At 45.6% G+C, this 25,536-nt stretch overlaps 1 protein-coding gene across 1 annotated transcript in view; it reads left to right on the forward strand.

Moving 5' to 3' along the window:
- Positions 1 to 747: 747 nt before the first annotated feature.
- The window catches only part of NEK8 (NIMA related kinase 8), a 154,539-nt gene continuing 129,750 nt past the window's right edge, over positions 748 to 25,536 (forward strand). Inside the window, exon 1 of the mRNA XM_069226202.1 lies at positions 748 to 861. Within this exon, the coding sequence (XP_069082303.1) occupies positions 815 to 861 (47 nt within the window). The 5' untranslated portion in view covers positions 748 to 814. The remainder of the gene's footprint in view (positions 862 to 25,536) is intronic.

Raw genomic sequence — 25,536 nt, forward strand, 5'->3', positions numbered from 1 at the left:
GACCGGGGAAGCAAGTAGAAAATAAATAAGAATCAACAGCAACATGAGGGGAGGCGGGGAGAAGAAAAAACAAGCACCCCCGGAAGAGAGCGCTAACATTTTATCTCGGTCTTCGAAATCACAGCAAATATGACGAGATAAGAACAAGATTTATAGGCCTGTTTACAGAAAGGGAGCACAAGAAGGATAAGACAGAGCCTGACATTTGACCTTAGTCTTTGAACGCACAGCAACCATGATGAGATAAGAACAAGATTTAAAGGCCTGTTTACAGAAAAAGAGTTTGTGAAAGAATATCGTAAATACGGTTTAGGCAAGGAGAGGGTCGAATTTAACCTGAACAGCCTAAAGCAAATAAAGCCAGCAAATGGAAAGCAAGAAAATGTGTTTACAATCCACAAAGCCAAAAGCAAGCAATGGGCAGAATGCATTCCTAGATCAACTTCCTGAAAGTCCCCAATATGTCTTTAGCATAGGCAGACAGCTGTGCTGTCTGGTAGGCTGTGGCCTAAAAAATAAAAGCTTTTCTCCATGCCATGCCTTAAATAAAAGTCAGATCTACTTATTTCGTTAGTGCTTGTTGCTCTTCCACGATTATTGGTACCGTTGCTGGTTTTATATCCGTATGGCATCTTTCGATCGTTTCCAGATTAGTGCACGGTTTCTGTTTATATGAATACTACTATAAAGCAAGTCTCTCTTCTCTGGCCATGCCCCTCGCCCATCTTCATCTGTAGTCTGTCTTTTGTGTCTATGATGGCGATCGGTATAGCCGGAAGCGTTACCAGGGAGACGGTGGAAGTTTCTTCTAGAGATGGAGAAGTACGAGCGGATCCGTGTAGTGGGCCGCGGGGCTTTCGGGTGAGGAGCGTTAAACGTGACGGGCGGGTGACTGAGCCAATCGGGGGCTGTATACTCTAAGCTATTTGGATCGGGATCATTAACATCAAGTTGAAAGATGCTCGGTTCTGCGCTAGGGCTCCCTATATCTGATAACACCCTGATCCCTCCCTGCTCTTTGGTGTCTGTTGTAAACATTAGACGAAGGAAAGGTTGTTGATTCTGAGTTCGATCTTCGTATGTCCTCTTTTGAAGGGATAGTTATGTATGTCAGATAATAAGTAAGCAGGGGTGAAAGATGTTCTGTATCTTAGGCAATGCTTTTCGGGGAATGATATATACAAGAAATAACGTCTGTGTTAGGGAGGGATTGCGGCATGTATCGGTGGTAATGTTCTTACGGGGCGGTTAGGCTCTTTAAGATTTATTTTATTTTCAACTGTTGGACGTTTTGTGACATGGCTGTACCTATGTGCATCTGCCGAGACGGCACCTTAGAAGGAAAGTACAAATTGTTGAAGAATGGGACTTTGAAGTTACAGTACGTATAAATTACAGAGTATATATTTTTCAAAGTATGGTGCGAATGACTGAGGTAAAGACATAGAGATAACAGCTGTAATGGTGTTGTCATCAAGATTCCAACTCCTAACACATTCTTTGCAACAGGCGTGATTTTTCTGCCTATCAGCTTAATACCTCGTGTGTGTATAAAATCTATGTATTGTCAATTTAGGGAGAGGCGCCACAAAGTGGTTTAAAGCCGACATGCTGATGCGATAATTGTATTTGAATGCATATAGCATTTACTACCCCTGAAGATGCGTTGAGTGTTTTACGCTGGGCAGCATGCAGCTTCTGAACTCGGGGTTATTTGTTAGTCCAATGTTTTTGGTATTTTTGTTTTTCAGGATTAGTTTGTGCACTCAGGCAAACTGGTCTGTACAGTTACTTCTGTTTCTTTTCCCACCAGGCTAGCAGCTTGCTTTCGTATTTTAGAGCTTTCATCGGATAGCCAACACCACTAACCAGAACATTGGGCTAACACAGAGGTAACATAAAAGGCATAACATGGAAAAGAGAGTGAGTTCGATCCCTGCCTCACATAAATAGGCAGTTCCTATGCAGACAGATAATTGCAGGCCATGCAATAAAGCATATGTTGAGGCAACATTTAAATTTTCAGCCGACCATATGTGTTTTAGCAGATCATCTCGGAATACATGCTCAGCCATTTATCAGTCTAAATTATTGCTACCTCGGCTAAGCTGTTGGTTTGCTATGGCAATTTAGCTTTTACGTCAGTTGGCCAGCAGCCCTAGCTAAAATAGTAAACTAACACGGAATTGGCATGAAGGGCATTTAAAAAGGTGCAAATATGCAATTCATGAGCAGACAAATAAGACCGAGCTTGTGAACGAGGGCAATAAATCCACTCGATTCAAAATATGCAAGTGAGCGCCAGAATGAATGATTGAACTGACATAAAATACACGTTATTAAATAGTGCAGTGCAAATACGGTATTATGATAAGCTGCTATTGTAGGAAAGTACCATCTTGCCTGGCATATTACCCCCATATTTCACTGTATATATGTTGTTTTAGTCTATGTGTCACTGGGACCCTGCCAGGCAGGGCCCCAGTGCTCATAAGTATGTGCCCGGTATGTGTTCCCTGTGTGATGACAGTCTCACTGAGGCTCTGCTAACCAGAACCTCAGTGGTTATGCTCTCTCTGCTTTCCAGATTTGTCACTAACAGGCTAGTGACCAATTTCACCAATTTACATTGGCATACTGGTACACCCATATAATTCCCTAGTATATGGTACTGAGGTTCCCAGGGTATTGGGGTTCCAGGAGATCCCTATGGGCTGCAGCATTTCTTTTGCCACCCATAGGGAGATCAGACAATTCTTACACAGGCCTGCCAGTGCAGCCTGAGTGAAATAACGTCCACGTTATTTCACAGCCATTTACCACTGCACTTAAGTAACTTATAAGTCACCTATATGTCTAACCTTCACCTGGTGAAGGTTGGGTGCAAAGTTACTTAGTGTGTGGGCACCCTGGCACTAGCCAAGGTGCCCCCACATCGTTCAGGGCAAATTCCCCGGACTTTGTGAGTGTGGGGACACCATTACACGTGTGCACTATACATAGGTCACTACCTATGTATAGCGTCACAATGGTAACTCCGAACATGTCCATGTAACATGTCTAAGATCATGGAATTGTCACCCCAATGCCATTCTGGCAGTGGGGAGACAATTCCATGATCCCCGGGTCTCTAGCACAGAACCCGGGTACTGCCAAACTGCCTTTCCGGGATTTCCACTGCAGCTGCTGCTGCTGCCAACCCCTCAGACAGGTTTCTGCCCCCCTAGGGTCCAGGCAGTCCTGGCACAGGAAGGCAGAACAAAGGACTTCCTCTGAGAGGGGGTGTAACACCCTCTCCCTTTGGAAATAGGTGTGAAGGCTGGGGAGGAGTAACCTCCCCCAGCCTCTGGAAATGCTTTGATGGGCACAGATGGTGCCCAACTCTGCATAAGCCAGTCCACACTGGTTCAGGGATCCCCCAGCCCTGCTCTGGCGCGAAACTGGACAAAGGAAAGGGGAGTGACCACTCCTCTGACCTGCACCTCCCAGGGGAGGTGCCCAGAGCTCCTCCAGTGTGCCCCAGACCTCTGCCATCTTGGATTTAGAGGTGTTGCTGGCACACTGGACTGCTCTGAGTGGCCAGTGCCAGCAGGTGACGCCAGAGACTCCTTCTGATAGGCTTTTACCTCTCTTAGTAGCCAATCCTCCTTCCTAGGTAGCCAAACCTCCTTTTCTGGCTATTTAGGGTCTCTGCTTTGGGGAATTTTTCAGATAACGAATGCAAGAGCTCACCAGAGTTCCTCTGCATCTCCCTCTTCACCTTCTGCCAAAGGATCGACCACTGACTGCTCAGGACGCCTGCAAAACCGCAACAAAGTAGCCAGACGACTACTAGCAACCTTGTATCGCTTCATCCTGCCGGCTTTCTTGCCTGTTTCCTGGTGGTGCATGCTATGGGGGTAGCCTGCCTCCTTCTTGCACCAGGAGCTCTGAAGAAATCTCCCGTGGGTCGACAGAATCTTCCGCCTGCAACCGCAGGCAACAAAAGACTGCATCACCGGTCCTCTGGGTCCCCTCTCAGCACGACGAGCGTGGTCCCTGGAACTCAGCAACTCTGTCCAAGTGACTCCCACAGTCCAGTGACTCTTCAGTCCAAGTTTGGTGGAGGTAAGTCCTTGCATCCCCACGCTAGACTGCATTGTTGGGTACCGCGTGATTTGCAGCTGCTCCGGCTCCTGTGCACTCTTCCAGGATTTCCTTCGTGCACAGCCAAGCCTGGGTCCCCGACACTCTAACCTGCAGTGCACAACCTTCTGAGTTGTCCTCCGGCGTCGTGGGACTCCCTTTTGTGACTTCGCATGGACTCCGGTTCACTCTTCTTCCAAGTGCCTGTTCAGGTAGTTCTACGGGCGCTGCCTGCTTCTGTGAGGGCTCCCTGACTTGCTGGGCGCCCCCTCTGTCTCCTCATCCAAGTGGTGACATCCTGGTCCCTCCTGGGCCACAGCAGCATCCAAAAACCCTAACCGCGACCCTTGCAGCTAGCAAGGCTTGTTTGCGGTCTTTCTGCGTGGGAACACCTCTGCAAGCTTCTTCACGACGTGGGACATCCATCCTCCAAAGGGGAAGTTCCTAGTCCTCTTCGTTCTTGCAAAACACCAAGCTTCTTCCATCCGGTGGCAGCTTCCTTGCACCCTCAGCTGGCATTTCCTGGGCTCCTGCCCACCCTCGACACTGTCGCGACTCTTGGACTTGGTCCCCTTGTCTTACAGGTACTCAGGTCCGGAAATCCACTGTTGTTGCATTGCTGGTGTTGGTTTTCCTTGCAGAATCCCCATATCACAACTTCTGTGCTCTCTGGGGGTTGTAGGTGCACTTTACACCTACCTTACAGGGTCTTGGGGTGGGCTATTTTTCTAACCCTCACTGTTTTCTTACAGTCCCAGCGACCCTGTACAAGCTCACATAGGTTTGGGGTCCATTCGTGGTTCGCATTCCACTTTTAGAGTATATGGTTTGTGTTGCCCCTATACCTATGTGCTCCTTTTGCAATCTACTGTAACTTTACATTGCTTGCATTACTTCCTTTTGCTATGACTGCATAATTTTGGTATTTTGTACATATATCTTGTGTATATTTCTCATCCTCATACTGAGGGTACTCACTGAGACACTTTTGGCATATTGTCATAAAAATAAAGTACCTTTATTTTTAGTATATCTGTGTATTGTGTTTTCTTATGATATTGTGCATATGACACCAGTGGTATAGTAGGAGCTTTACATGTCTCCTAGTTCAGCCTAAGCTGCTTTGCCATAGCTACCTTCTATCAGCCTAAGCTGCTAGAAACACCTCTTCTACACTAATAAGGGATAACTAGACCTGGCACAAGGTGTAAGTACCTCTGGTACACACTACAATCCAGGCCAGCCTCCTACAGCTATCACATGTTAAAAATACTTGGCAAATATTGCCCACGCAAGGCTAGATGCAGTTTAATTTCAGGGGCAGGTACTTCTCGCTCATGGTCTCTGAACTGCTGGTTGATGTTGCAATGTGCAAATTCGCAAATGTAAATTTCTTCTATCATAATTTATAAGTGATGACCTTTAGAAGCTACTCAGTTGCTATGTCAAATTCCTCCTATGTCATCTACCAATATAGTAATATAAATGTGCAAATAAGTTGACAAGAAGTGCAATTTATCAAGTGCTAAAAAGTTCTATCCCTCCTCAGGTAAATATTGTGAGCTCTTCATTGCCCGAACTGCTTGTTCGACTCCCTCTGCTTAAAGTTGTGTGGTACCTAAGAGAGCAATTGAAACTCCCGTGACCTAAAACAGGAGACACCCAGGTTCATGTAATTCTGATAACTTTCCAGGTGGTGTAAATATAAGAAGTCACCAGGATATAAAATGTATCAGAGTCAGATCGGAGGTATAAGGGCAGAAGAGCCTTGCAATGTCTTATATTGTATCTGTTAAAAAGCGGTTGTAAATACAGCCTCCTTGCTTGCAAGGACTTAGTGCAAAGTAGCATAAAGTGCATTATAGTTTTGTCTCCACTTTTATTGCCATTACAGGCAGGCTGAGCTCACAGCTTCCTTGGTCCACTTTTTGGTAAAGGTCTTGACCGGCAATGTAGCTAGCCTAAACCTTACGTACACCAACCTTTTCAGTTCTGGAAATAGCCAGTCCATACACTGTTCAAACTGGGCAATAAGTTTATTATCCTGGAATGGATTCATGAGTTCACCTCCTGCTTTGCTTTCATGCAGGTCCAATATTTGTTCATTAGTTGCACGCTTGAGGGGTCATTATCTTGGGATTAGCCCCGAATTCAGCACAACCTAATGCTGATAGAGTACTTGCAATGTGACTGAACCAGGGCAACTTTTTGAACTACTGATGGTCCAAACTTCACACATGGCTTTTTGGTAGACAGCCATCTCTGGGTTTGTCCAAATTCGTACCCAGTACAGGATTGGTTTAAGTGCTAGCTTTGTTTCGATAGTCTTTAAGACCAAGTCCATCTTTAGCGCCGCCATAGAGATCCTGGGTCTACGTAGTGGGCTACGTTAAAATCTGTATTCAGCCTTCCTTAGACCAGTCATCTTTTTGAAACCCACAACATTCATTTGATAGACTTGTAAGGAAGGTCCAGTTAGTCTGTGGCCGCACTTATTGGAGATTCTTAGCACCAAATAGGCATACTGGCTCAAGATGACTTCACTTTTTAATACTGCTTGGTCCACGACAGCTTCTAGTTGAACCTGATACCTAGATAGTCATAATAATCGACTCTGCTTCGTGCCTTGCCAAAGATTTTGAATGTGTTCTTCAGGTTTCCTCGTGAGTTTAGGATCAAGAATTTCGTTTTTAATGTATGAATTGCAAGGTTCTTTTATATATACAACAGTTCTCGAATCCTTTAAGCAGCTTGTGCATTAATAATTCAGTGCAGTACAGAAGGACAGTATCCTCCGCAAATAACAGAATTATTATTTTATGTCCCCTAATGTATGGAAAATCCAAATAAAATGAAAAAATATTTTGTCAACATAATTGATAAAAAGATTAAACAAAAATGACATAATGCCACACCCTTCTCTTAAGATAATATTTAAAAACTGGACGTGGTTTCTCCTTTGGGGCCATATCTGACTGCAGATTTTTTTTAACCATTATGCAGTTGTTTTAAAGCAGTCACAAACTTATCAGGTGAGCCAAGGTTGTGACTTCTGCCATAGGATGTGTCTGTTGACCAGGTCAAAAGCAGTTTTCAGCTCGATGAAAGTCATGAACAAGGTTGTGTTCTGTATGTAGGCATATATTATGCAACCTCTTGGCTTGGTCAACTGTGCCGTGCGCTTTTATATAGCCAGCTTATAAAGGCAATAGAATCCTATTCTCTTCAGCCTAAGCTTCCAGTCGGGTGAGTAATGGTTTCCCGTTGATCTTGCTGGCTCCCTCCAAAAAATAAATTTGCTGATAATTTCATACGTTGCTGCAAAGTGCTTAACCCATGCAGTAGGGTGATAGCTGTTTCCAGATTTCGTGCTGGACCCTCACAACCCCAGCTAACCAGTTGCTAAAAGCTTCTGTTAATGTTATCTTTTATTGTTTGATCAAGGATCGCCAAAGCTTCTAAGTCAAGATGCCTTTTCTTGTATTTGATGAGATGTTTGAAGTACTGCCTCAGTGACTTTAAATGTGCTTCCCCATCTTCTGAGTGGTACCTATTTTTAGAGCAATTGCTAGGGCCTGCTTGAGTTTTGCACATTCCAAATCAAACCATTCAATGTTGAGTTTCATGAAGAAGAGCACAGAACCATTATTAGCCTTTGTTGAGTGTTTGCCCGAAGTGCGTGTTAAACAGAACAATAATTCTAGTTTCTGGACGACTTCTAATATTTGGTGTTTTCTTTAGGTCTAGTAATTACTTATATGATTGTGACCATTGATTACATGCCGCTCGTAGACAAAGCTGTTTTGGGGAAGTAGTATTCCAGGAAATATTTTTCCCGTTTGGTCTAACAAACATGTTTTCAGAGTCCGTTAGGCAGGAGACTTTTCTGTCAATCATATGGGAGAAGAAAGATCTTTAAAAAAATATATATTATTGGGTTGCCTTCTTGTGACTTGCATGTTAGCAGCCAGATACCAGGACCTTGGGTTGATGAAAAAGTAATCAATTAAGCTCTTTCAATTAGTAGGCTGTTCTGAGCAGTACATAGGTGTACCACCGTTAAGGAAATAAGAATGGTTAGACATTAAGAAGGCATTAAGTTTCCCATCTCGTCTGGTGAACCCTAAAGAGTTAATAAAAAATTTGGGCAGGCCTTGCCTTACCTCCACCTTACACACACATATAGGTATGCCATTGACGCATCTGATTTGGATTGAAGTCTCCACACAGAAGTATAATATAAGGGCCTGGCGTTTCTCTGTGTAGATGAGTGATCTGATATTCCACTTCAGGCATTATTGATAAAATTGCCTAATATGCTTAGAGTTGTCAAAACTGTGTTCAGATTCCCAGATGGGAGATAGATGTTGAATAAGTCTAAATCACATGAGCTGTTACTGATCCTTAGATGTTGAATGTTGTTATTATGGCTGTTACTACTTTCCTGTAGTTAGTCCTTCTTTCGTCTGATTTTGCCTTCTTTAATGGCTTGTACAGAGTATGCAAAGTACCCATCTAGTTCCTCACTCAGCTCAGAGTTCAACTCTAACAACTTTAAGAAGATGAACAGCTCAGTTGGCCTGGCTAATTTTTGAGTTTGTGACTGAAAACTCACAATTCTATATCAGGACCGGAGGCGAGGATTATGCAGATCTTTCTTCACTTTTTATTAATTAGCAAGTTCAAAGTTAAACACAATATGAACAGAAAAACTACAAGTTCCATGAAGCCGCCGCCATGGTAACCAGCATCCAATGAGGACCCTCCAATCACGTCCATATAAATATTCCCAGGTGCGTCAACCGTCCTCGACTTCACTGCGGAAAGAATCCTGGTAGAATCAATTGGTTGTAGCCTCGGAACCTACAAAAGATGATGATATTAGGGGCTATACTAATAAATAATGTCACAATGCGTAGTTATGAAAGAATGGAAACATACACGTTCTGAAACTGTAATGCCAAAGTACAAGCATAATAGTTATCAATTCCCTTTAATGAAAGTAAACATTTTTTGCAAAGATATATACCACCTCAGTACGAAGACCAGATCGGGTGGGAACAGACTCGTGAGTAGTATGTGGGTGGGATAATCCTCGCCTCCGTGTCCTTAATAGAATTGAAACTTTCCTTCACGATAGCTAGGAAATTTCGTATTCTATATCAGGACCGGAGGCGAGGATTATGCAGGTTCAAAGCTTACTCACCACCAGAGAGGCTGCATCATGAATTGGTTTAAAGTAAAAACGTTTAAAAGTAGATTCAGAAGACCAATCAGCCGCATGCATAATGTCTTCTAATCTACCACCCACCTGTACAGCCTTTGAAGCCATGGCTCCTCGAGTCGAATGGGCGCCAAACACCTGAATATTAATACCTGCCTCAGACAGGATCCATCTGACCCATCTGGCAATGGAAGGAGAAGAAACCGCCTTAAATGGTTTCTTTAAAGAAATCAATAATTGATTTTCTCCTGCAGGCCTAAGATTCACGGTCACTTCTTCATACACTTTAAGACATCTAACGACGCATAATTTTGGTGAATCAGGGAAAGCTGGGTAGGATACTGACCTGGTAAGATTCTTCGTTCTCCGTGAGATAGTAAAAGTGACTCCCTCTGGGGTAAAGATTCGAGATGAAACATCCAGAGCTCTGATATCTGATACCCGCTTACATGAGATGAGGCACAAAAGTATGGCTAATTTGGCGGACAATTCCTTTCTCGACAGAAGGTGATTATCCTGCCAAGAGGTTAACAGATTAAGAACTGTGTTGACATCCCATAGTTCTGCGTATCTGGGTTGAGGAGGCCTAGAGAGTCTAATACCCTTGAGAAGTTTACAAATCCAGGGGTGTTCCCCAATAGGGTGATTTTTTGGTTCTCTATATATTCATTGAAAAAATTTATTTATGCATTTTTATGTAGCACAGACATTACCCAAAGGTCCTAGAGGGTTTCTCAGTAGACATACATTGTTACGTTGATAGTTACAGATAGTTACAATGGGGTCAAGATTACCACATATCACAAAAAATAGTTACCTAAGGCCAAGAATTACGAAATGGTGAGTCGTTACAGAAAACCAAATTGTACAAAGGTATATACAGCAGGGAAAACGTGGTAAGAGCTTAATGAAATGGGGGTAGTATAGTTTTTGTACAAAGAAGTGAGTGAACATTTTCTCTCTGGAAAACATTAGTTGCAGTGACATAGCTAAAATACTGTTTAAGGAGGAGGGCTTTAAGTGCTGTTTTGAAGGTCTGCAATGAAGGTGTAGTGCATAGGTTTGGAGGTAGTGAGTTCTACCCGAGTAGGATTGTGCCATAAGGTATTCCTTTTTAAAGGTCAGGCTTTAAAGGTAGCAATGCTTTGGTGTTTCTTGACAGACTTGAACCTCCTGATATCTTGAGTTTATCTGCCAGGTAATGAGTGTGTGTGTGTGTGTGTGTGTGTGTATGTAAGGCCTTATGGGTGATGCAAGCCATCTTATATATAGCACTGGCTTCAAAGGGCAACCAGGGGAGAGTGAACAGCATAGGTGTGATGTGGTCATTCCATTTAGCCCCGTAGGCGAAGCATGCTGACAAGTGTAGGATTGATTTCAGGGGGTAAGATGGGTTTTTGGTTATACCAGTCAAGAGAGAGTTACAGCAGTCAATTCTAGAGGGGGAGGGGTGAGTGTATGAGCAATTGATTTCAGATCTTTCTCTGTATGTAGCAGTGCATTCCCCAGAGAAGACATAGTTGATAGTGCACATTTCTGGCGATGTTGCTAATTTGAGAATGTATGTTGAGCTTTTTGTCAAGGATGACTCCTAGGGATTTGCACTGTTAACAATAAGGATGTTGAGTGTGTCCATCCAGGATTGTCGCAGAAATTTATATTTCGAAAGGGAGATGAGGAGTGATTCACTTTTGGAAGGTTTCAGTTTTGGGTGAGAATAAGTCATCCAGTCTTGAACAGGTGCAAGATGTTGCTTGACAAGGAGACCTTTGGATGCAGGAGTGTCATCAGCATATTGATAACACAAGAGCCCTGGTTGCTTGAGGAAGACTTGATGTACAGGTTGAATAGGGTCAGGACAAGGACAGGCCCTTGGGTGACCGCTCTGCTCAACCGCCATCGGTGTTGAGAGACAGTCATTAATTTTTATCCTCTGTGAACTGCCCATGACGAATACTTTGAACCAAATAAGGACCATGCCATCAATGCTAATCAGTTATTGAGTGTGTTAAGGCGTGTGTAGTTGTTGACTGTGCCAACCTATGTCAAAGGATGATGATAGGTTGAGAAGAATCAAGAGGCAGAGGTTTCCTAAGGATACGATTCGAAGTTCATCATTGGCCACCTTTGCAGATTCTGTGCCGTATTCCTGATTGAAACTGAATTGACATTTGTCCAGGAGGTTGTTTTCTTTGATGTGTTGGGTGAATTGCTCTGATACACACCTTTCAGTGATTTTTGTGAGGAAAAGCAGGTTGGACATCAAGTGAAAGTTGTTGAGGTCAGTATCTGCGGAGGGTTTTTTGACGAAAATGGTGACTTGTACAGTTTTGAGGCAGTCAGGAAATGTTCCTTGGCTGAGAGAGAGATTAATCAATTTTGCCCAGTAGGGGAGCATGTAGGTATAAAGGTATTTCACAATGTTGCTCCAGATTGGGTCTACAAAGTGGTTTGAGGGTTTGGTTTTCATTATCGTTTTTAGTAGGTCTTCCTTCATAATGATGTTAAATAGTTGCCAAATGTCTTTGGATGTGTACACTAATGGTGGGGTAGGATGGATGTCTTGATGTAGAAGTGATTTTACTTTGGAATCGAAATACTGTAGAAACTCTTCTGCTTTTGATGGTGGGTCATCAGATTTTGAAGGAAGTTGACGTGCAGGGGCTGTTAGCAGTTTGGGCCAGAAAAAAAGAGTTGCTTCAGTTGGTCCAGGAAGGATCTATAGTAGTTAGATTTCTCTCAAAAGATATGTATTTTGTACATGGACCTTGTATTTTACAGATGTGAGTTTAGTGGTGGATGGCATCGATCTCTATTTCTCCTCTGGAAGTCTTAAGTCCTTCCTTTTTTCATATAAGGGCTTTTTGAACCAGGGGACTGATGGTTTGGGTAGTTTCTTATTGATTTGGAGTGGAGCTACATCATCAAAATGATCAGAAATACATTCAAGACTGTGGGAGGTCAACTCATTGATGCATGTGATAGGAGTGATAGGAGTTATTTCCTTCTGAGTAGTGTTGCTTAGTATACTGATGTTTAAGTTCCTGGTGTCTCTGCACCAGCTAATTGCTCTTTTCATTGTTATGGTATGACAGAATTGTAAGGTGAAGGTAATAAGGAAATGATCAGACCAGTTTACTGGTATAGATTCATTCACTAAGAGCAGGCCGTTTTTAGAGATTATTAGATGTAACATGGAACATTTTGTGTGTGTTGATTTTAGGTTATGTTGGATCAGACCATTGCTGGAGATGCCCCAGTGAAGAATACAGGTTCTCAGAAGGATCACTTAGTTGCTTTGGGTTGTTTGGTCATTAACAAGGTACATGCATTCCTCGTCAAAGGCTGTGCTATCACCTGGTGGGTGGTAAATTTAATTGATTTTGAATTTCCCTCTTCTCTATTGCCAGACGTTGATGTGATATTGTGGTTCTTATTCTTTTAGCAGTGTTTATATATAGCTAATTTTGTTCATTATTTTTTTTCTTTTAGTCTTTATCCCTCATTATGAGTTTGCCTAATGAGGGACAAACCGACCGCTGTACTCATCCCGCCGAAAGATCGCCAGTGCGATCATGACCCGCCGGCCCTATTATGTGTTCACTGCAGGGCCGGCGGTGTAAACATTATTTCTGGCCGCCGGCCCTGCGGTGAAAAGGGCTTTTACATTGATGCCGGCTCCTAATGGAGCCGGCGGCAATGTGGCTGTGCAGTGTAGCACCCGTTGTGCATTCCACTGCCCGTAATTCGGGCAGTGGAATGTGTGACGGGGCTGTGCATGGGGGCCCCACAGTCACCCATTCCGGATGGATGAGAAGTGGGGATGATGGAAGAGAAGTAGGGATGAGAACTAGGGATGATGGAAGAAAAGTAGGCACGATGGATGAGAAGTAGGGATGATGAATAATGGATGAGAAGTAGGGATGATGGAAGAAAAGTAAGGATGAGAACTAGGGATGATGGAAGAGAAGTAGGCATGATGGATGAGAAGTAGGGATGATGAATTATAAGGATGATGGATGAGAAGTAAGGATGATGGATGAGAAGTAGGGATGATGGAAGAGAAGTAGGGATGGTGTATGATGGATGAGAAGTAGGGATGATAGATGAGAAGTTGGGATGAGAACTAGGGATTGTGGAAGAGAAGTAGTCATGATGATGAGAAGTAGTCATGGTGGATGAGAAGTAGGGATGATGGAAGAGAAGTATGGATGGTGTATGATGTATGAAAAGTAGGGATGATAGATGAGAAGTAGGGATAAATGGATGAGAAGTAGGGATGAGAAGTAGGGATGATGGGTGAAAAGTAGGGATGATGGGTAAGAAACAGGTATAATGGATGAGAAATATTGATGAGAAGTAGGGATGATGGATGAGAAGCAGGAATGATGGATGAGAAGTAGGGCTGATGTATGATGGATGAGAATTGGGGATGATGGAAGACAAGTAGGGATGAGAACTGGGGATGATGGAAGAAAAGTAGGCACGATGGATGAGAAGCAGGGATGATGAATGATGGATGAGAAGCAGGAATGATGGATGAGAAGTAGGGCTGATGTATGATGGATGAGAAGTGGGGATGATGGAAGAGAAGTAGGGATGAGAACTGGGGATGATGGAAGAAAAGTAGGCACGATGGATGAGAAGTTGGGATGATGAATGAGAAGTAGGGGTGATGGATGAGAAGTAGGGATGATGGATGAGAAACGGGTATACTGGATGAGAAATATTGATGAGAAGTAGGGATGATGGATGAGAAGCAGGAATGATGGATGAGAAGTAGTGAGGATGTATGATGGATAAGAAGTGGGGATGATTGAAGAGAAGTAGGGATGAGAACTAGGGATGATGGAAGAGAAGTAGGCATGATGGATGAGAAGTAGGGATGATGAATGAAAAGTAAGGATGATAGATGAGAGGTAGGGGTGATGGATGATAAGTAGGGGTAATGGATGAGAAGTAGGGATGATGGATGAGAAGTAGGGATGATGTATGATGGATGAGAAGTAGGGGTAATGGATGAGAAGTAGGTCTGATGGATGAGAAGTAGGGATGATGGATGAGCAGTAGGGATGATGGATGAGAAACAGGTATAATGGATGAGAAATATTGATAAGAAGTAGGAATGATGGATGAGAAGCAGGAATGATGGATGAGAAGTAGTGAGGATGTATGATGGATGAGAAGTAGGGATGATGAATGATGGAAGAGAAGTAGGCATGATGGATGAGAAGTAGGGATGATGAATGAAAAGTAAGGATGATAGATGAGAGGTGGGGTGATGGATGAGAAGTAGGGATAATGGATGAGAAGTAGGGATGATGGATCAGAAGTAGGGATGATGTATGATGGATGAGAAGTAGGAATGGGGCGCAGGATGAGAAGTAGAGATTATAGAAGAGAAGTTGGGATGTTGAATGAGAAGCAGGAATGATGGATGAGAAGTAGGGCTGATGTATGATGGATCAGAAGTGGAGATGATGGAAGAGAAGTAGGGATGAGAACTAGGGATGATGGAAGAAAAGTAGGCACGATGGATCAGAAGTAGGGATGATGAATGATGGATGAGAAATAGGGATGATGGAAGAGAAGAAGGGATGAGAAATAGGGATGATGGAAGAGAAGTAGGCATGATGGATGAGAAGAACGAGTTACTTACTTCGGTAACGACTTTTCTGTGGATACATTAGCTACCTGTGGATTCCTCACCTATTGAATACTCCCCTTGCGCCAGCACTTCTTCCTAGCTTCTGCACTTCGACGAGGATGTCACAATTGCCCACGCGACACCGTCTGACGTCATACAGGCAATAAGAGGTCCTCGCCGACGTCAGTACCAACATTTTTTACGTTCCTGAGACGAATAGGCCATTGAAACAATCAATCATATAACAATATTTAATAACACCAAAAGATAAAAACATCATTCCAAAATCTTTTTTTTTTTTTTTTTTTAAATACATAAATATATACAATATATCTGCAAGCCCTCAAATACCAAGAGGAGCACACCCAAGAATAACTTGGTTAGACCAGACAGGCAACGGGGAGGCGGGTGGGACCGTGAGGAATCCACAGGTAGCTAATGTATCCACCAGAAAAGTCGTTACCGAAGGTAAGTAACTCGTTCTTCTGTTGGATACAACTACCTGTGGATTCCTCACCTATTGAATAGAGTCCCAAAGCAGTACCGCACTTGGTGGAGGGTGACTGAATGGTCAAACCAAGAAATCCTGCAGCACTGACCGTGCAAAATGGCCATCCCTCCTAACCTCCGAATCCAAGCAGTAATTCTTCGCAAAAGTGTGGAGGGATGACCAAGTTGCAGCCTTGCAGATGTCGACCACCCCTAGCCAAGGCCGAAGAGGCTGACTTAGCTCTGGTGGAATGAGCTCTTATTCCATCAGGGGGTTCCTTCTTTGCCAGAGAGTAACACAGTTTAATGCAAAGAATGACCCACCTGGAGAGTGATATCTTGTGGACTGCCCTTCCTCTCCTCTTTCCCACGTACCCGATGAAGAGCTGATCCTCCAACCTAAAATCCTTCGTTCTGTCCACGTAGAAGCTCAGCGCTCTCCTCGGGACTAAGCGGTGCAGTCTTTCTTCCTCTTTCGAAGGATGAGGTGGAGGATAAAACGAGGAAAGAGTAATTGTCTGGGCCATATGAAAGGGTGAAACAACCTTCGGCAGGAAAGCAGCCTTGGTCCTCAACACCACCTTATCCCCATAAAAAGATGTATACAAGGGTTTTACAGATAGAGCCTGCAGCTCACTCACTCTTCTTGCTGAAGTAATTGCAAAAAGGAAAACAGTCTTCAGAACCAATAACCTTAAAGGGCAAGAGTGCATCGGCTCAAACGGCGAGCCCATAAGAAAAGTCAAGACTAGGATCAAATCCCACTGGGGCATAATGAAAGGAGTGGGAGAAAATTTATTAATGAGACCTTTTAAAAATCTTAGCACTATGGAGATTTAAATAAAGAAGGCTGGTCTGGAAGGCATAGAAAGGCTGACAGGGCCGACAAATATCCCTTGACTGTAGCCACTGCACAACCCCTCTGTGCTAGGGACAACGCAAAAGACAAGATATCCGATAAGTGGGCATGTAAGGGATCACTTTGTTTCTCTCCACACCAAATCACAAATTTAGCCCACCTGCTAGCGTAGATAGATTTAGTGGAGTGTCGCCTGGCCGATAAAATAACATCCACTACCTCAGGTGGGAGAGAAAAGGAACTCAGGTTGCCCCGTTCAATCTCCAGGCATGAATGTGCAGGCTCTGGAGGTGGGGGTGTAAAACCTGCCCCAGCGACTGCGAGAGGAGGTCTGCCCTGAGAGGGAGACGGAACAGGGGGCACAGAGAGAGTTGGAGAAGATCCGAATACCATACCCTTCTTGGCCAATCCGGAGCTATCAAGATGACTTGGGCCCAGTCTTGGCGAATTTTCCTAAAAACTCGAGGAATTAAAGGTATGGGGGGAAACGCGTAAAGTATCTGGTCGCACCAGGTGAACTGAAACGCATCCCCCAACGTTCCTTGCACCGGATACTGGAGGCTGCAGAACAACGGGCAGTGCGAGTTCTCCCGAGTGGCAAAAAGATCTATCCGAGGGAACCCCCACATCTGGAAGATTTGTCGGACTAGATCCGAATGGAGACGCCACTCGTGATCGGTCGAGAAATGCCGACTGAGACTGTCCGCACGCACGTTCAAGACTCCGGCCAGATGGTTTGCTACCAAGCAAATCCGATGGTCCCTTGCCCAGGACCATAGCCGCAGAGCTTCTCTGCAGAGAAGGTACGACCCTACTCCTCCCTGTTTGTTTATATACCACATCGCGGTAGTATTGTCCGTCAGGACCTGAACCGACTGACCGCGAAGGGAAGGGAGGAAGGCCTTGAGAGCCAGACGTATTGCCCGCAACTCCAACAGATTTATATGAAACATCTGTTCCACTGGAGACCAAAGACCTTTGACCTCCAGGTCCCCCAGATGAGCACCCCACCCTAGAGTGTAAGCATCCGTTATTACTATGGTCATCAGCGGAGGTTGCGAGAACGTCCTTCCTTGAGAAAGATTGCCGTCCGCAATCCACCATTTTAAATCCGCCGCAGCGTCCCTGGAGATCTTTCCCGATTCCTCGAGATCCCCTTTGTGTTGAGACCACTGCTTCCGGAGGCACCACTGAAGAGCCCTCATGTGCCAGCGAGCGTGAGTGACCAACAGAATGCAAGAAGCGAACAGACCGAGCAGACGCAGGACCTTGAGTACTGGAACGACCGCTCCACTTTGAAACATTGGAATCAACGCCTGAATGTCCTGAATCCGCTGAGGCGGAGTAAAGGCTCGATTCAATGTTGTATCCAGAACTGCCCCTATGAACAAGAGGCGCTGAGAGGGCTCTAGGTGAGATTTGGGCACATTCACTGAAAAACCCAGGTCGAACAACAACTGGTTGTCGACTGTAGGTGATGCAACACAAGCTCCGGAGACTTGGCTTTGATCAACCAGTCGTCCAGGTAAGGAAATACCGCTATCCCCTTATTTCTGAGCTCTGCCGCAACCACCGACATCACCTTTGTGAAGACTCGAGGTGCTGAAGTAAGACCAAACGGAAGGACCGCGAACTGATAGTGCTGCAATCCCACCACAAACCGGAGATACTTCCTGTGTGACTTGAGTATCGGGATATGAAAGTAAGCATCCTGCAAGTCGACGGACACCATCCAATCACCATCGTTCAGCGCCAAAAGTACCTGAGCCAGGGTCAGCATCTTGAACTTCTCCTGTTTGAGGAACCAATTCAAGATCCTAAGGTCCAGGATTGGTCTCAACCGACCATCCTTCTTGGGGATCAGGAAGTATCTTGAGTAACAACCCTGACCCCTCTCCTGCTCTGGAACCAACTCCACCGCACCCTTTGAAAGGAGGACTTGAACCTCCTGTTCTAGCAACAGAAGATGCTCTTCTGAACAGTAGGATGGGCGGGGCGTGATGGAGGGAGGAAACTCCCAAAAGGGAAGGGCATAGCCTTTCCCCACAATGCTGTTGAGCCAGGAGTCTGATGTGATAACCTCCCACTTGCGGAGAAAGTGCAATAACCTCCCTCCTACAGGAGTGGTATGAGAAAGAATTGGTGGAAGACTAAGGCTGCTTCCCATGTTGCACCCCTCCAGAGGAAGAGGCAGAGTGCTGCTGGGCGGCTCCCCCGGTTCGGACCCTACACCTCCCCCTGTACGATCTGTAGGAGAGAGCAGAGGCGGGTTGTTGCTGAAATCTGCCTCGAAAGGAGGAGGAGGAACCACGACCAAACCCTCTAAACCATCTAAAAAATCTGGATGAAACAGAAGAGGAGGCCTGCAAGCCTAAAGACTTCGCCGTGGCCCTACTCTCCTTAAACCTCTCTAGGGCAGAGTCCGCCTTGGAGCCAAAAAGTTTATCCCCATCGAAGGGAAGATCCAACAGGGTTGACTGTACATCAGACGAGAAACCAGAGCTACGAAGCCAGGCTTGCCTCCTTGTAGCAACAGCAGTACCCATAGCCCTGGCTACAGAGTCAGTCGTATCCAGTCCAGATTGGATTACTTGGATTGCCGCTGCTTGAGCATCAGAAACCAGGCTCATCACCTCTTGAGGCACCTCAGTATGGGACGACTTTATTTCATCCATCAGGGCGTAAATGTGTCTTCCCAAAATACATGTAGCATTAGTAGATTTTAAAGCCATGCTACATGACGAAAAAGCCTTTTTAGAAGAATGGTCCATCTTCTTTGAGTCTCTGTCTGAAGGCACACCTGGAAATGAACCTGGGGCAGACCGGGATGAACATGAAGCCTGAACCACCAGGCTCTCAGGGGTTGGGTGCCTGGACAGAAAACCTGGGTCAGCAGGAGCCACTCGATATCTTCGAGCCACCGATCTATTCACTGCTGATGATGACACCGGCTTCTTCCATATTTCCAGAATTGGATCTAACAGAGCCTCATTAAAAGGCAGAAGTGGCTCTGCAGTTGTTGAAGCAGGATGCAATACTTCTGTTAAAATATTAGGCTTAGGCTCAGACACCAGCAAAGGAAGGTCCAAAAAATCAGCTGCTTTCTTAATAACCGAGTGGAATGATGCAGCCTTCTCCGTATACTCTCCAGGCGATGTTAAGTCCCATTCTGGAGAGGTGTCCAAACCACTGGCTGTATCTAAACCATGGAGGTCTCCCTGAGATTCCTCAATATCTCCTCCCTCCAATGCCTGCTTCTGATATTCTTGCTCCTCAAGGAGGCAAAGAGCAAGCCTCCTCAAATGCAACCTGGCCTCAATTCTAGGCGTCGACATGGATTCGGCAGACGTCGAAGCTTGACGCCGATCCTCGGATCCATCCGACGCCGGATCCATCGGCACCATGGATTTCTTTGGCGCTTACGAGGCAAAGGGCGGACAGGAGACTGTTCCGGCGCCGGCGCCACAGGTCTACTCGGCGTCACAGGTCTACTCGGCGTCACCGGTTGAGAGGTTGACGCCATAGGTGCCGGCGCCGAGCCCACATTTCCCATGGGAAGAAAGGGCATAAAAGGTTCCGGTCGTAACGGAGCCGGAGCACCCATGTTGAAAGCCAAGGGGCCCGAAGGACCAGCCGGTCCACCACCTGGAGCCATCTGCTGAAAAATTGTAAACATCGTATTCAAGAATGCGGAACTGTCGGCTCCTGGGGCTGGGAAAGCCGTATACTGAGGAGCCTGTACTTGAGGCGACATTGGCGCCGGCCCCGGTGTCTGAGAAGCTGGTGATAACTCCTGACGCTGAGGAACCTCAAACACCGATGGAGGATTCACAGGCGACGTCGGCGAAGTTGGTGATGCAAACGGCGTCTGCGGCTGTGGAGAGATGGTGGGGCTCACTTCCCATGTCTTGCGGCGTCGAGCTGAAGGCGATCTCGAACGCGATCTCTCCCTACTCGACTGGCGCCGAGATTCACGACGACGCCGGGAGTCACGATGATGCCGATGCGACTTCGGAGAAAATGACTTGCGATGACGCCGCTTTTCTTTTTTCTTAGACTTCGCCAAAAAGAGCTTTGCTTCTCGCTCTTTTAACGCCTTCGGATTCATCCGTTGACAAGAGTCACATTTGTCAACGTCATGGTCGGAGCTGAGACCCCACAAACAGTCTGTATGTGGGTCCGTAACTGACATCTTGCCACCGCACTCATTGCAGGGCTTGAATCCGGATTTTCTTTGTGACATTCTATCTTTTCTCAAAGAAGAAACAGCAAAAATAACTGTAACTACGTAGAGTAGTAACAGTAGCTCCCTCGAAGAATAACCGTCGTTCGAATGGCACGGAAAAAAGGGAACTGACGTCGGCACGTCGGCGAGGACCTCTTATTGCCTGTATGACGTCAGACGGCGTCGCATGGGCAATTGTGACGTCCTCGTCGACGTGCAGAAGCTAGGAAGAAGATTTCCGTTGAGTGCTGGCGCAAGGGGAGTATTCAATAGGTGAGGAATCCACAGGTAGTTGTATCCATCAGAAGTAGGGATGATGAATGATAAGTAAGGATGATAGATGAGAAGTAAGGATGATAGATGAAAAGTAAGGATGATAGATGAAAAGTATGGATGATGGAAGAGAAGTAGGGGTGATGGAAGAGAAGTAGGGGTAATGGATGAGAAGTAGGTATGATGTATGAGAAACCGGTATAATGGATGAGAAATATTGATGAGAAGTAGGGATGATGGATGAGAAGCAGGAATGATGGATTAGAAGTAGAGAGGATGTATGATGGATGAGAAGTAGGGATGATGGAAGAGAAGTAGGGATGAGAACTAGGGATGATGGAAGAAAAGTTGGCACGATGGATGAGAAATAGGGATGATGAATGATAAGAATGATGGATGAGAAGTAGAGATGATGGAAGAGAAGTAGGGATGAGAACTAGGGATGATGGAAGAGAAGTAGGCATGATGGACGAGAAGTGGGCATGATGGATGAGAAGTAGGGATGATGAATGATAAGGATGATAGATGAGAGGTAAGGGTGATGGATGAGAAGTAGGGATGATGGATGAGAAGTAGGGATGATGGCCTAAAGAGATCCTTTCATTCTCTGGCCTCCAAGCTGACGGCAGCCAGTCACCCTTTGTCTACAGTCCCCCACTCCGTCTACCTCTTCCCAATCCAAAATCCCTCTTTCCAAACCCAGCCAAGACACACAGACACACAAGAATGCATCCACCTCAACATCCAAGGGTAGCACACACAAACACAAGCACCACAAGACCCACCACCGGCATGACACAAACAACACCCACCTGAAGACTTCCCCCACCCCCTACTTCACAGACACTACACCAGACACACCTGCAGCCACCACACCAACATTCACTGATCCAGCCACAACTCCTATGTTACCCACAGTCAGCACAATATCAGACCCGCAGACATCTACCCCAGTCACCACATCCGTAGACACCACAACCAGCAACACCCCCACATGTTGCACATCTTCTGTACCTGCAGACACCACCCCAACAGTCTGTCACCCATCCAGCGTGGCATCTCCCAGCACCTCCTACCCCCCTCCTCCCAAGACACATAAACATCTGCACTCACCCATCCAACAGACACCAGGCACCCACAAACATTGCTTGCATGCACTTGCACCCAAGACATCAACCAAGACACCTCCTACAACTACTCCCTCTCCCTCCACTCCCAAACGCTTTTGCCAAGACCTCCCCGTGTGTCTAAAAAGGTGTTCCTCTCTGAGTTTTCCCTGTTCCCTACTCCTCTCCCACCTCGTGCTACCCCCAAACGGTCTGTGTCCCTCCCCAAGTCCAGCCCTACCACCTCCAAGTTCTCCATTGGCACCCCTGCTAGTACCCATGCTCCTCCAAGATGTTGACCCCTCCCAATTGTACCCAGCCCTCCCTCCCCTAAAGTTCACCTTAAGCCCCCCCATGCCCTAACCCAAAGACGCCTCCCAAACCTAGGCCCAAATCCCTCCATCTGCCCCCCCCCCCCCTAATCGCTGAGGTGCCTGCCTGCCCCCTTGAGCCCCTACCCTGTGGAGCTCATATAGCAGTCAGGAGTCATGCAGGGGCATACACAAGTGCCATTTGTGCTTTTAGCACTTGGAACTTTGGACTGGCCAATGGCCTTCTCTTTGTACATAGTTAATTATTTATTGCCATATTTATGTATTTAATATATCTGGGCCAACCAGTTGTTGGTTCAATGGTAACATACTTGTCCTGCCTTTCTTTCAACATGGCTGTTTTGTTTTTCACTGCTTTGGTTTGTGTGTGTGACGTGTGTGTGTTTTGGTTGTGCTTGCTGTTGTGTCTGGGTAGCATGTGTAGGTGTGGCCCTTCCATTTGTCCCATTGTGATGGCTGTATATTGTGTATAGGATATGTTTGTGTTTGGTACATGCATGTATGTTGATTAATTATGTATTGTTAGAGTTGATTGTGTAATGGTGGTGTTGTGTTCCCTTGTGTGGTTTTGTGTGTGTGCGTGTGTGTGGTGATGGATATGTCAGAAGCGTTGTGTGTTGTGTTAGCATGGTATGACGTATGCTTCCTTGTATGGCTGTGTGATTGTGTATATTGGTTGTCCGGTGTTGTTACGTGTTGTTGCATGTGTGTAGTGTCATGTGGAGGTGTGTAATGTGTTTGCTTGCTGAAGCGTTTGTGTTGTTGCGGTTGTGGTGTTGTGTGAATCGGTGGTATTGTGCATTGTTGTGTTGGACTGTGCTGTGAGTCTGCGGGTTGGTGTCTATATATCACATGCGTGTTGTCCGTGGTGTGTGTGTGTGCGCGTGCGTATGGTTGTGTGGCTACATGTGTGTGTCGCTGTTGCCAGCTGTCCCGGATGTGTATGTTGTGTGTGCGTGTGTACTTTGGGTTTTCCCTACAGTGTGAGGTAAGTGTGTGTACTCATGATAGTTGTCGTTGTTGCTGGTTCCAGAGTTGTTGTGCAGGCAGGAGCAGTGGGAGGACGTGCAGTTTAGGTTCCATGGCGGCTCCAGATCGGTATGTTTTTCAGAAGGTAAGTGACTCCTTTTATATAGTTGTTTTCTGGCAGGGTTTCTTTGGTATGCGACAGCGGCAAAAATCTTGGTGGTGTACAGCCTCGAAATATGTCCGGTGGAAATATGGTGTCCGCCGGCCTGAAGTTGGCTACCGCCATCCATGGTGGCATGACTGCACTGGTGGTGGTTTGGCTGTCTTCTGTTGGGAAGACCGCCATGGTCATTATTTGGTTGTCTTCTCTGCCGGCCCATTGGCGATATGACCGCCGCCGCCAACATGGCAGTCCTGGTACCGCCAAAGTCGTAATGACCCCCATAGTGTATCCAATGGAAAGTTCATGTTTGTATGTGTTCCTGGAATTGCAGCAGATTTCTGGTGGCTTTGCAGCGAATCCGTGGCTCAATAAAATGAATACAAAAAAGAGAAAGACTTGCTGTATTGCATTTACAAAAAGTTTCTGTAAGTTACCATTCATTGTTCTGTTAATCTTACTTTTAAATTGAATGCATGGGTGTAATTGTAGTACAATTCATATTTAAAAAAAAAAAAATTCACTGAAAAAACTGTTAGAGGGAGGTTATAATTAGGAAATAGAATAATTTAACCTTAGAAATTCACTGAAAAAAACAAAGGTTACAGGGACGTTACAGAATTCATATATTATAATTATGTGAGCTAACTATAACTGATGCCCATGTAATGCACTGCTTATGACCTCCCTTGTTACATTACTCATGACATGACCAGTGACATCACTGATGACATCTGATCTATGATGTCATTTGATGTCACCATCGATGTCATAAATTATGTAATAGAACATGCTATGAGTGATGTCATATGCGAAGTCATAACCAGTGCATGGTGGCGGCCAAGTTATAGTTAGCTCTGTTAACTATAATTGGTCAATATCTGTATTTTTTAAATTCAAAACTTTAATGCTTTTACTTACAAATTCACATAACTATAAAGTTATTTTGACCTTTGTTTTTTTTCAGTAATTTGCTAAGGTTTTTTTTAAATATAAGCAGATCTTTTTAGTACACCTAACTATAATGTTACTTTAACCTTTTGTTTTTTTCAATGAATATCTAGGTTTTTAAAAATAAATTCATATTTTATTATGATACATAAATCCAACCCCCCCCATTGCTCATGGCCTTTGGTTGTGTGCAGCGGGGGCTTGGCTATCCCCCACGTGCAGCCAGCCCCACGCAGTGCACGGCCTTGGGGGATTGGCCACAAGGTTTAGCCTGCGGCCACACTCTGTCGTCAGCCCTCGTAAAGGCAGCCAACCCAACACTGCGCAGGGCCTTCAGTCATGCACAGCGGGAGATGGCCGTAGGGCCCGGCTTGCAGCCAGGCCCTGCAGCCAACCCACGCATGCAGCCAACCTCACGCTGTGCACGTCTGAATGCCCTGCACAGTGGAATGTTGGCAACAAGTCCTGGTTTTATGGCCAACCCCCCCCCCCAAAGACAGCCAAACCCACACTGCCTTTGGCCATGTGTGGTGGGCCCCTCCCCAAACCTTGTTAGACCCTGGGGACCTAACATCTCAAGGGGCCATATATATATATATATATATATAATATATTTAATGGTGAGGGGGCCATGGGCCCCCCACCACCCGGGCCGATTTCAGCCTTGAGGACCCAGTACAGGCAGGGAATCTTGAGTGCTTAAGTGTGAGCAGGGAAGCAGATCAAAACTCCTCTCACAACGGGTGGGAGCATTTTCAAAGCTGCCACCCACTGGGAGCGGACTTGGAGTTTTGAAAATTCGCCCTCAAAGGGAGAGCAAACACAGGTTTCCTAGCCCGCACTGCTGTACGCAGGAAAACCGCTAAATTCTGGGGGTGGGCTCCCCGGGACATAGCTACTGAGCCAGCCTGGGAGATGGGGTCCCTGGGGCCATTATTGTTTTACTTAAGTTTTGCAGCCTCAGTGGATGGGGTCCCCAGAGCCTTCAGAGGCTCAGAGAGGGTGGGGTGCTTGGGCCTCTTCCATTTTTAACACATTTCAGCCTCACTCCCTGGGGCCTTTAGTGGCTTGGGGGGAACGTGGCCCCACATCCCCTTTTTTGACAAATTTGGAACCGGGGCCTCTAACTCAGGAATTTGGCCTGGCTGCCATTTTGGGGTTGTTTTTTTTCTGATT

The sequence above is a fragment of the Pleurodeles waltl genome, chromosome 3_1 (genome assembly GCF_031143425.1).
Source record: "Pleurodeles waltl isolate 20211129_DDA chromosome 3_1, aPleWal1.hap1.20221129, whole genome shotgun sequence".
NCBI classification, from domain to species: Eukaryota; Metazoa; Chordata; class Amphibia; order Caudata; family Salamandridae; genus Pleurodeles; species Pleurodeles waltl.